Source organism: Chiloscyllium plagiosum, unplaced genomic scaffold (genome assembly GCF_037043375.1).
Source record: "Chiloscyllium plagiosum isolate Xiang-an unplaced genomic scaffold, Cpla_swu_hap1 HiC_scaffold_7, whole genome shotgun sequence".
Taxonomy (NCBI): Eukaryota; Metazoa; Chordata; class Chondrichthyes; order Orectolobiformes; family Hemiscylliidae; genus Chiloscyllium; species Chiloscyllium plagiosum.
In genome coordinates this window covers 25,424,574-25,437,374 of record NW_028270145.1, presented here as the reverse complement: position 1 = coordinate 25,437,374, position 12,801 = coordinate 25,424,574, and the positions used below count along the sequence as shown (strand labels likewise).

Below are 12,801 nucleotides of genomic sequence, written 5' to 3'. Positions count from 1 at the left end.
TGTTTCCACACTGTAGGGATTCTAATTATAAGGACAATCTTGATCCTCAGATGAAAGTGCTAAATTGGGAGAAGGTTAATTACAACAACATTAAGCAGAAACTGGAGAAATTAGATTGGGATGGCTATTTGAGGGTAAATCTGCCTCGAAAGTGTGGAACTTGATCAGAGTTCAGGTCTAGCGTGTCCTCGTGGGGATATAAGATAATGATGACAAGAATCTGGAACCCTGGATGATAAGAGATATTGAAAGCTTAGTCAAAAAGAAAAAGGAAGCATATGTAAGGTTAAGGAAACTGACATCAGGCAAGGGTCTTGAGCTATGTAAAGAAAGCAGGAAAGACCTTAAAAAGGGAATTAGGAGGGCTAATAGGGGCCATGAAATAACCTTGGAAAGTAGGATTAAGAAGATTCTCTATGCATTTTATACGTCTATTAGGGTTGAGTGGATAGTTAGGGAAAGGACAGGTCCACTCAAGGACAAAGAAGGGAATTTATATGTGGGGCCTGAGAAAGTGGGTGCGCCCTTGATGAGTACTTCACATTGGCATTGACCAAGGAGAAGGACAGTGATGCTGGTAAGATTAGAGAGGGGAATGTTGATATTCTGGGGCATATCGACATTAAAAAGGAAGAGGTGTTGGGTGTCTTAAAAAACATTAACGTCGGTAAGTCCCCAGGGTCTGATGGGATCTATCTCAGGATATTGAGGGAGGCAAGGGAGGAAACTCCTGGGGCCTTGACAGAGATCTTTGTATCCTCTTTAGCCACAGGCAAAGTTCCAGAAGATTCGAGAATAGCCAATGTTGTTCTTTTGTTTAAGAAGACCAATAGGGATAATCCAGGAAATTATAGGCTGGTGAGCCATATATCGGTGGGAGGGGCATTATTGGAGAAGTTTCTTAGGGACAGGATTTACTCACATTTGGAAAAATTTGGACTTATTGAGGAAAGTCAGCATGGCTTTCTGTAGGGGAAGACTTGTCTGAAAAATCTTTTTGAGTTTATTGAGGAATTGACAAAGATAACCATTAAGGGTACAACAGTGCTTGTACTCGACATGGACTTTATTAAGGCATTTGACAAGGTCCCTCATGATAGGCTGCTCCAAATGATTAAGTCACATGGGATCCATGGTGAGTCAGTAAGTTGGATACAAGATTGGCTTGGTCATAGAAGACAGTGGGTAGTTTTGCAGGGATGTTTTTCTGACCAAAGGTCTATTATCATTGATGTTCTGCAAGGATCCAATGTAGATGGTCTGATTAGTAAATTATCAGATGATATGAAAATTTCAGGAGTTGTGGATAGTGAGGAAGGCTGTTAAAGAATATAACAGAATATAGATCAGCTGAAAAGTTGGACAGAGAAATGGCAGATGAAGGTCAAATATAAAAGGAAAATACAGTGGTGACCCCAGAATCCAAACGCCCTATTGTTCGAACAACTTGGAATCCGAATAATTATTTCGAGAAAATTTTGCCCTAAAATGTGAACACATTTTCAGAATCCGAACACCACGTACCATTCCGGTCGCACATTGTTTGTTCAGTTCGTCCCCGGAAGTAGTCGTGAAAGCATCTCTCGTGTGTCCGTCACTAGTTTACCTCGTGTTCTCACCTTGATTTGTGCTGGATTTTTAAATGATCACCCTTGTGCATTCACCATGGAACCCAAGAAGAGCAGTGAAGCAAACAAAAGTAAGAGGAAGTCCGTGAGAATGACAATTGAGTTGAAGGAAGAACTCATCGCTAAGCATGAGAGCGGTACGCGTGTGTCTGATCTCGCTGCCATGTTTGAGATGCCTAAATTGACCGTGTGTATGATTCTGAAAAATAAAGGAGTGATAAAAGCAGCTGATGTGGCAAAAGGTGTTACGACTCTGACCTCTAAGATATCGAAGTTTATAGAGGAAAAACTCCCCTTAGTGTGGATAAACGAAAAACAGTTGGTTGGTGATCCCATCTCTGAGGGCATAATTTGTGACAAAGCCAGGCTCCTGTATGCTGACCTTAAAAAAGATGTGCCTGGAAGTAGTGCTGATAGTGATGAGTTTAAGGCTAGTAGGGGGTGGTTTGAAAACTTTAAGAAGAGAACTGGGATCCACAGTGTTGTAATGCATGGAGAGGCTGCTAGTTCGAATGTGGATGCAGCGGCAAAGTTTGTAAAGATATTTAGTGAGTTTGTGAACACTGAGGGGCATGTGGCACAACAAGTGTTCAATTGTGATGAGACAGGCCTCTTCTGGAAAAAGATGCCAAGGAGGAACGATGTAACTAAGGAAGAGAAGTCTTTACCAGGCTATAAGCCAATGAAAGACAGGCTTACTCTCTTGTTGAGTGGTAATGCTAGTGGAGAGTGCAAGATAAAGCCTTTGCTTGTGTACCATTCAGAGAATCCACATATATTCAAAAAGAACAATGTTATGAAGAGCAAGTTTAATGTTATGTGGAGGGCAAACATGAAAGCATGGGTTACCAGGCAATTCTTCACTGAGTGGATTCATGAGGAGTTTGCCCCTTCTGTGAAGACTTATCTTGAGGAAAAGAATCTACCCCTGAAGGTTCTTCTTGTGATGGACAGCGCTCCTGCTCATCCTCCCGGCTTGTAAGAAGATTTGGGGGTGAATATAGCTTCATCCAGGTGAAGTTCTTGCCCCCCAGTACCACTCCTCTCATCCAGCCCATGGACCAGCAAGTTATCTCAAATTTCAAAAAACTGTACACCAAGGCTATGTTCCAGAGATGCTTTGAGGTGACAAATGAGATCGAACTGACCTTCAGAGACTTTTGGAAAGATCATTATAATATCTTCCATTGCTTAAGGATCATAGACAAGGCATGGAGGGAAGTGTCTCTGAGGGCAATGATCTCTGCCTGGAAGAAACTCTGGCCCGAATGTGTTGCAGGGAGAGACTTTGAAGGCTTCGAAGAACCACCTGTTGTGCCTGTTATTGTGTCTCTGGGCAAGTCCATGGGCTTGGAGGTGAGTGAAGAGGATGTGGAGGAGTTAGTGGAGGATCACAAGAATGAACTCACCACAGAAGAACTTCAGCACCTCCACAAGACGCAGCAAGAAGAAGTGGCAGAGGAAATTTCTTCAGAGGAGGAAGAGGGAGCTAGTGGGAATATTTCCAGCGCTGAAATTAAGGAACTGTGCTTCCTGTGGTCTAAAACACAGGCCATTGTTGAAAAGTGGCATCCTAACAAGGCAGTGGTCAACAGGAGCATAAACATGCTAAATGACAATGCGATTGACCACGTCAGAAAAATTCAGAAAAGTCACCAACACCAGGCAATTTTGGAAAGGTGGTTCTCGAAAGAAAGTCTGTCCAGAAAGCCCCAGCCCTCTAAAAGTGGTCTTAGTTTTACGGCAATGAAGAGACAAAGAGAGCAAACAGCAGAAGCACAGTTACCTAATGTTATTATGGAAGGTGACTCATCTTCCAAGCAGTAAACCCTCTCCCTCCTTCCTCCTCTCCAGCTTCCACATGCACCATTAGCACTCCTCACTAAGGTAAATGAAGTTATTTCCATGTTAGTACATTTATTTCTTGATTTTATTATTATTAGTTGATATTTAGGTCATTTACTCATCTTATTTTACCTTAACCATGTGTATTTGCAGTTAAAACTGTCTTGGAAATGTTTTTTATTGGGTCCAGAAATGGATTAATTCACTTTCCATTATTTCCTATGGGGGGAATAGTTTCAGAATTCGAACTTCTTGCAATCCGAACAGCCTCCTGGAACGAATTAAAGTCGGGTTCCGAGGCACCACTGTATACAATAAATGGCAGGAACTTTATGAACATTGATATACATGGGGATCTAGGGGTGCAAATCCATAGCTCCCTGAAAGTGGCAACACAAGTGGATGAGGTGGTAAAGAAGGCATATAGCATGCTTGCCTTCATTGGTTGGTGCATTGAGTATAAACACTGGCAAGTCATGTTGCTGCTGTGTGAAACTATAGTTAAGCCACATTTGGAGCATTGCACACTGTTTGTTGGCCACCCTAGAGAAAGGATATGGAACTTTAGAAAGGGTGCAGATGAAGTTTACCAGGATGTTGCTTGAATTGGAGCATATTAGCTATAAAGGCTGGCACGAGGGGACATAGCTTTAAATTGAGGAGTGATAGATTTAGGACAGATGTCAGAGGTAGGTTCTTTAAGGGTGTGGAACGGCCTGCCTGCAACAGTAGTAGACTCACCAACTTTAAGAGTATTTAAATGGTCATTGGATAAACTTATGGATGATAATGGAATAGTGTAAGATAGATAGGCTTCAGATTGGTTCCACAGGTTGGTGCAATATCGAGGACCGAAGGGCCTGGACTGCACTGTAATGTTCTATGTTCTATGTTCCAAAGGAGAGATTGGACAAACTTGGATTGCTTTTGCTAGAGCAACCTGATAGCAGTACTTAAAATTATGAGGTGGATAATTGGAGCCCTTTTCCCCTGGAGGAAATATCAAATGCGAGTGGGCATATGTTTAGGAAGAGAGGGGGAAGGTTGAAAGGAGATATGCAAGGCAAGTGTTTTTTAATGCAGAGGATGGTAAGTGCCTGGAATGCGCTGCCAGGAGAGGTGGTAGGAGCAGGTAAAATAGCAGTGTTTAAGTGACATTAAGACACATGAATGGGCAAGGAATAGAGGGATATAGAGCATGTGCAGGCACTTGGGATTAGTACAGAATGGCATCATGGTTGGTGCAGACCATGGGGTGAGGGTCTACTTTTGTGCTGCACTGTCCTATATTCTATTGAAAAGGCAACCAGAACAAGGGTCTGAGATAACCACGGTCAGAATGTAATAAATGCGAATTTTGCTGAGAATAGCTGGAACTGAGGATAATTATAATCATTCCCAGAGGATTGTGGTATACTTACAGGTGGTCCCTACAGAAATTTAAGATTGATATGTCTTATAAGGAAATGCTTTGGGGAGTAGTAAAGAGTAAAACAGTGCAAACCATACAAAGTTATAACTTATAGTGTAAAGAGTTTTCTTTGTATTTAATCATAATGTACAATAAAGTTTGGTTTCTTTAAAAGTGCAGAACCATGTGGCATAATTCAATCTGTTAAAATATAGTTCTATTTCACAGACTATGCTGCTGGCACGTCTTGTGACTGGGTAGCTGACCTTGGGATCGACTTTTCATACATACTTGAGCTCCGAGACAATGGGACCTATAACTTTGTCCTCCCAGAGGATCAGATCCAGCCAACCTGTGAGGAAACCATGGCTGCTGTGATGATCATCATCGAACACGTACATGATAAATATTTCCCGAACTCCACTCCGACCATTCTAGCCCTGTGGTCCAGTGTGTTGGTCCCCAGCTTCTTAACCATATACTTTATCAAATAATTCCTAGAACCAGGGGTGAGACCAAAGAAGTGAAACAGTGGGTTGGGGTGAGTGGTGTTATTGAGGGAAATGTTGGGATGGAGGAATGGGGACACAAACACATGTAGTCATAGACTCACTGCGGCTCAGAACACTCCATAGAACAATCCAGTCAGCCACAGCTCCTGGCTGTATTGCCATAATCCAGAAGTTTATTTTGCTCAATTTCCTGTCCAATTTCATTTTGAAATCATTGGACGTCTTCCAATATCCTATAGCATTACCAGTCCCACTGTGAAAAAAAAGGTTCTTCCTCACCACTCCCTACCCCACATCAGTTCCTTGGTCCTGCTAACAGAAAATGGTAATTACGTTTCTTTGTCCAAATCTGCTTTGTCCAAAAGAGGACAAGCATAGCTTCTCCAAGCTAACCTTGTAGCTCAAATCTCTTACCCCTCAAAACATTCTGGTCAAGCACCTCTGTATCCTCTCAAGGGCTCTCACACCCTTGTTTAACAGTGGTGACTTAAACTGGATGTGGTACCCTATTTAAATCCTAACTAGGCTTGATAAAGATTCAGCATAACATTACTGCCTTTGTACTCAATAGTTCTACACCATTGATAAGGCCCAATTTCTAATCTACCTTACTAATTACTTTTTCAATATATCCTGTGACCTTCAAAGGTCCATACACATGTACCTCCAGGTCCCTCAGTCTGCACATGTTCACATCTGGATCACTTCCAGGAGCAGGAAGAGGGACATGCCCTGACAATGTTTGTAAGTCAGTTTTGTACTATTGCTCCATGTGGCTAGGCCACTCTTGAGAGGGACATAGGATTGAGGATTGTCAGAAGTGTAATGGAGATGTGTATTCCAGTTATTATATGTCATGGTAAAACAGGAATATTCAATGAAAACAAGGGATGACACCCACAGAAATCGATCGTAGGCAAAGTTGAAGGACTGCTGACCAATACAAAATGACTGACATCTTTGGAACATTTCACTTGTGTACTTTATTGAAGGAAATGAGAGATTTAATAGAACAACATCACAACATTCTTCCTAAATTCCTGTCCTTTATGTCCCAGCCCTCCCAAAGGGACTAGGTATATCACATGACAAAGGTGCTCAGATTAAGTGAAATGAAATGTCATTTCCAGAGAGTAGTCGTACGGGCAAACTGACAACTCCCTGGAGTAGAACAAAGTTGTCAGGTAATGCAAATAAATTCCAGCACAGAAACAGACCATTTAGCCCAACTGGTCCATGCCAGTCTTTCTATTCCACCAGAGTGTGTCACCTGCCAACTTTTATTTTTAATCTAGCTCTCTCAATGTGCCCCTCTGTTCCTTTCCTGCTCAGGTACTTATCTAGCTTCCCATTAACTGTACTTGTGCTATTCCCTTCAAATACTCCTCTTATTATTGGATTCCAGATTCTAATCATTCCCTAATCTAAACGCTGTTTCGATTTATTAGTCACCATGTTTAAGGCCCTCTGTTGACATCTGTCCCATTCAAAACCATTCATAATCTTTCAAACCGTAGCACCCTTCCTTTCTCTCTGGTTTAGAGAAGAGAACTCCAGCCTGTTCAACATTCCTCTGTCGGCTCCTGGCCTGAGGTCTCGATCCCAAGGGAACAAGGTGACTGGCCTCATAAATGTCTGATTGAAGTACAATTTGGCAGGCCTTCCCTGCAAGACTCAGCGCACTCTCTTACCAACTCTCGAGGAGCTACTGAGACGCCCACATTTTAATAGGATTCCACCCAATGTACTTCCAAATTCCTGAGTCCAACTTAACTGGTGAACGACAGTGGTCCCAGCACCACTAGGAAGACCATTTGAGGAAGACCATTTCCTGCTTGTTGTTAGTCTGAGTGACCATCTTGAGCGCTAATTCTTCTGGTTTGAAGCCTGGTTTACTCTGTTTCAATATTAATACCCTGATTTGACATGGTCTAACATTAATCAAGAGTCTAATATGTGCTATCCTATCAAAGGCTTTTTGGAAATCCATCATTAGTGATCTATGCACTTCAATCCCCACATATATGCTTCTCCTTTCAATCGTTAATTTACCAGAGATTATTTGGCATCTTCTGTTCTTCATATTACCTACGTCTTTAAGAGTTGTTCCTTTCACAGCAACGCAATAGATTAGAAGCTACCACTCGATGCTCAGGGAAAATTAAAAATAAATTTCTCAGCCTGGTAACTGGCAAATTGACTCAAATAGTTTGAAAACGAAAGGATTAATGAACTGAATAGGTGATAAGAAAGGAGTCGATATCATAATCATTGCAGCAGAGAGAAACCAAGCTCCTACAAGAGGGACTGGCAGCATCTAAGAAGTATGTCTGAAGTTTGAGTAGGATATGGATGTTCAAAGAGACTACAGAAGTTTAAGAAAATGTCAGAAGGACAAGTTCACAAGATAAATCCAGTCAGATTTTTGTATACTCCGTCGCCTATAACCAAAACAGGAAGCTATGTTATTCACTGCTCGTTTTACCAAGTCTCAATTTATGTGTAATAAATCTGCACACTTTGACAATATCATTGACTTATTTATCACACCCAAAATTCATTAAACCTCTCAACATCAAAGCAGGAGATTTGAAACCTACAATATACCAAAGGGTGGTCAGCACATGACAACCAGTGTATAGACAACGCACATTACTGGTTGCAGCCTATAATTGGGAGATCATTTGGAATTTATAGACACTGAGAGGGAGACCTCTACTTTCACAGAAAAGAAAACTGAGCACCTGACTAATGTTGCTGAGTCAGCATTGCTCCCATGCCTATTTCTCTCATGTTATTACTGAGAGATGATTTTTCTTGTGTAGTACAAATTGTGATTCTGGAAAGTGTGAAAATAGATAAGACCCCTGGGTCGGATGGGATTTATCCTAGGATTCTCTGGGAAGCCAGGGAGGAGATTGCAGAGACTTTGTATTTGATCTTTATTTCATCATTGTCTACAGGAATAGTGCCAGAAGACTGGAGGTTAGCAAATGTTGTCCCCTTGTTCAAGAAAGGAAGTAGATACAACCCTGGTAATTATAGACTCTGAACCTTACTTCAGTTGTGGGTAAAGTGTTGGAAAGGGTTATAAGAGATATAATTTATAATCATCTAAAGAGGAATAAGTTGATTAGGGTTAGTCAACATGGTTTTGTGAAGGGTAGGTTGTACCTCACAAACCATATTGAGTTCTTTGAGAAGGTGGCCAAACAGGTGGATGAGGGTAAAGTGGTTGATGTGGTGTATATGGATTTCAGTAAAGCGTTTGACAAGGTTCCCCATGGTAGGCTATTGAAGGAAATACAGAGGCATAGGATTGAGGATGATTTAGTGGTTTGGATCAGAAATTGGCTAGCTGAAAGAAGTCAGAGGGTGGTGGTTGATGGGAAATGTTCATCCTGGAGTTCAGTTACTACTGGTGTACCGCAAGGATCTGTTTTGGGACCACTGCTGTTTGTCATTTTTATAAATGACCTAGATGAGGGCGTAGGAGGATGGGTTTGTAAATTTATGGATGACACTAAGGTCGGTGAAGTTGTGAATAGTGTGGAAGAATATTGCAGGTTACAAAGGGACATAGATAAACTGCATAGCTGGGCTGAGAGGTGGGAAATGGTGTTTAATGTGGAAAAGTGTGAGGTGATTCACTTTGGAAGAAGCAACAGGAATAAAGAGTACTGGGCTCATGGTAAGATTCTTGGTAGTGTAGATGAGCAGAGAGATCTTGGTGCCCATATATATAAATCCCTGAAAGTTGCCCCCCAGATTTATAGGGTTGTTAAGCAGGCATATGGTGTGTTAGCTTTCATTGGTAGAGGGATTGAGTTTCGGAGCTATGAGGTCATGTTGCAGCTGTACAAAACTCTGGTGTGGTCGCACTTGGAGTATTTTGTACAGTTCTGGTCGCCGCTGTAGGGGAAGGATGTGGAAGCTTTGGAAAGGGTTCAGAGGAGATTTACTAGAATGTTGCCATGTATAGAGGGAAGGCCTTATGAGGAAAGGCTGAGGGACTTGAGGCTGTTTTCATTAGAGAGAAGAAGGTTGAGAGGTGACTTGATTGAGAGATATAAGATAATCAGAAAGTTAGATAGGATGGACAGTGAAAGCCTTTTTCCTCAGATGGTGATGGCTAACATGAGGAGACATAGCTATTAATTGAGGGGTGATAGATATAGGACAGATGTCAAAGGTAGTTTCTTTACACAGAGAGTAGTAAGGGTGTTGGACACCATGCCTACAACAGCAGTTAGATATGCCAACTTTAAGGGCATTTAAATGGTCATTGGATAGACATATGGATGATAATGGAATAGTGTAGGTTAGATGGGTTTCAGATTGGTTCCACAGGTTGGTACAAAATCAAGGGCCGAAGGGCCTGTACGGTGCTGTAATGTTCTCTATTCTACATGCTATGTTATAAATTTGGCATTCTTGTGTTTTGGCCTCATGAATACAAGATGGAAGGTTGCAGAAACCTGTCTCTCTTTCATTCAATAAATCCTAAAGTGGAATGGTCACAACACCAATCTCTGGGGGAGGCCCATTGTACATTTACCATGATATTTCTGAAGGATTTTTAAAAAAAGTGAGCATAGATACTTCTGGGCCCCAGGGTTGGGATTCATGTCATGGCCTTACTTGTTCAGATCAAATGTATGAGGCACAGAGTTGGACAACTCACTTCATCTGCTGTATTTCTGTGCCCTCAGTGCTGGTCTTCTCTTGGCAATACTGCCTGTGTGGTCTGCACAGACCAGGAGGCACCCATAAAGTTATTTGCCAATCCTGTGATAGAGCCAATGCTTTTGTTTTGAATGGGAGGTTGTCAATTAAAAGCAAGATCAGGCTTCCATCATTAGTTACCTCATCAACGACCTTCCCTTGATCATCATATCAGAAATGGGAAAATCCACTGATTTGAACATAATACTCAGAATGGCGTGGTGGCTCAGTGGTTAGCACTGTTGTTTCACAGTGCCAGGGACCCCGGTTCGATTCTACTGTTGAGTGACTGTGTGTGATGTTTGCGCATTACCTCCGGCTGATAACTCTCAAGTTAAAATTGGTGTCTCACAAATAACAGTTTTGCAGACAATGACCAATTCCAACAAGTGTGAATCTAACCATCACCCCTTGACAGTCAGTTGCATTATCATCACTGCACCCCTCACAATCAGTACCCTGAAGACTACCATTGACCAGAAACTAAACTGAGCGAGCCATTATAAACAAATAGAGTCACAGAGTCATAGAGCACAGAAACAGGCCTTTCAGTTCAACTTGTCCATGCTGGCCAGGTTTCCCAGACTGAACTAATCCTGTTTGCCTGCATATGGCCCATCTTCCTCGAAACCTTTCCTATCTGTGTACTTATCTTTTAAATGCTGTAATTGCACTCACCTCTATCACTTCCTCCGACAGCTCCTTCCATATACGTACCACGCTCTTTGTGGAAAAGTTGTCCCTCCGGCCCTTTTTAAATCTTTCCCCTCTCACTTTAAATCTTTGCCATCTAGTTTTGAACTCCCCTGCTCTGGGAAAGAGACGTTGACTATTCACCTTATCTATGCCCCAGATGATTTTATAAGCGTCTTGGAGGTTACCCCCTCAGCCTCCAACGCTCGAGGGGAAAATGTCCCAGCCAAACCAGGCTCTCGTTGTAAGCCAAGTATTCTAATCACAGTCATATCCCTGGAAATCATTTTTATAGAGTCATAGAGATGTACAGTACAGAAACAGACCCTTCGGTCCAACCCGTCCATGCCGACCAGATATCCCAACCCAATCTAGTCCCATTTACAAGCACTTGGCCCATATTCTTCTAAACTCTTCTTATTCATATACCCATCCAGATGCCTTTTTAATGTTGTAATTGTATCAACCTCCATCACTTCCTCTGGCAGCTCATTCCATACACGTACCACCCGCTGCATGAAAAAGTTGCCCCATAGGTCTCTTTTATATCTTTCCCCTCTCACCCTAAACCTATGCTCTCTAGTTCTGGACTCCCCCACCCCAAGGAAGAGACTTTGTCTATTTACCCTATCTATGCCCCTCATGATTTTATGAACCTCTAGAAGGTCACCCCTCAGCCTCCGACGCTCCAGGGAAAACAGCCCCAGCCTGTTCAGCCTCTCCCTATTGCTCAAATCCTCCAACCCTGGCAACATCCTTGTAAATCTTTTCTGAACCCTTTCACAACATCTTTCACAAGTAGGGAAGGAAATGAGAATTGTACACAATATTCCAACAGTGGCCTAACCAATGTCCTGTACAGCCGCAATATGACCTCTCAACTTGCACCCTTTCCAGTTTAATAACATCCTTCCTAAAGCAGGGGTGACTAGAATTGTATGTAGTACTCCAACTGTGGCCTTTCCAATGTCTTGTACAGCTCCTCAATATGATGTCCCAACTCCTATACTGAATGCTCGGACCAATGTAGGCAAGCATGCCAAACTCCTTCTTCACCACCCTGTAGACCTGGACTAATAACTTTTAAAAATGTGAAATCTCCTCATTCAAATTTGAAATTTATCAATTGAAACTGCCTGGCCAGCGTGTGCCCTATGACTCACCCCCCAGTATCCTCACCCCTGCTTACTAAGGGTCAACAGTTTCTCCAGGGAGAGAGTTGCAGATATCCCCTAGCCTTGAGGATATGCACCCCTCATCACTCATGACTGTCTGGCTTTCCTGTTCAAGCTGCAAACCATTTAGACAAGGTGCAAGTGTTTAGGCTGGTTTGCACTGAGTTCACTCCTAAATTGGTGAGTTGGCTTTTTGAATGGATTTTAAAATGATTCAGGAAACATGGGCATTGCTGCTGGGCCAGCATTTTATTGCCCTAGAAAAGGTGGTGGTAGCTGCTTTCTTGAACTGCTTGATGTAGGCTGACCCACAATGCTGTTAGGGAGGGCATTCCAGGATTTTGACCCAGCAACAATAAAGAATGGTGATGTAGCTCCACGTCAGGATGGTGAGCGGCTTGGAGCCGATGGTGTTCCCATGCATCTGCTGCCCTTATCCTTTGAGATGGAAGTGCTCGTGGGTTTGGGTGATGTTACATAAGGATCTTTCTTGAATTTCTGAGATCTTGCAGAAAGTGCACACTGATGCAACTGAGCATCGGTGTTCGAAGGAATGAATGTTTGTGGATTTGATGCCAATCAAGTGGGCTGCTTTTTCCTGGATGGAGTCACTCTTCTTGAATGTTGTTGGAGCTGCACTCATCCAGACAAGTAGGGAGTATTCCTGATGAAGGGCTCCTGCCCGAAATGTCGGTCTTCCTGCTCCTCGGATGCTGCCTGACCTGCAGTGCTTTTCCAGTACCACTCTAATCTCTAATATCTCAGTATTCCATCACACTCCTGACTTATGCTGTGATAACTTGAGAAAGTCC

The 12,801-nt window shown here is 42.5% G+C and overlaps 1 protein-coding gene across 1 annotated transcript in view; it reads left to right on the top strand.

The window, feature by feature from the left end:
- The window catches only part of LOC122551407 (carboxypeptidase O), a 37,752-nt gene extending 29,833 nt beyond the window's left edge, over positions 1-7,919 (top strand). The window contains exon 11 of the mRNA XM_043693242.2: positions 5,113-7,919. Coding sequence (XP_043549177.1) covers positions 5,113-5,378 — 266 coding nt within the window. The 3' untranslated portion in view covers positions 5,379-7,919. The remainder of the gene's footprint in view (positions 1-5,112) is intronic.
- The last annotated feature ends 4,882 nt before the right edge of the window (positions 7,920-12,801 follow it).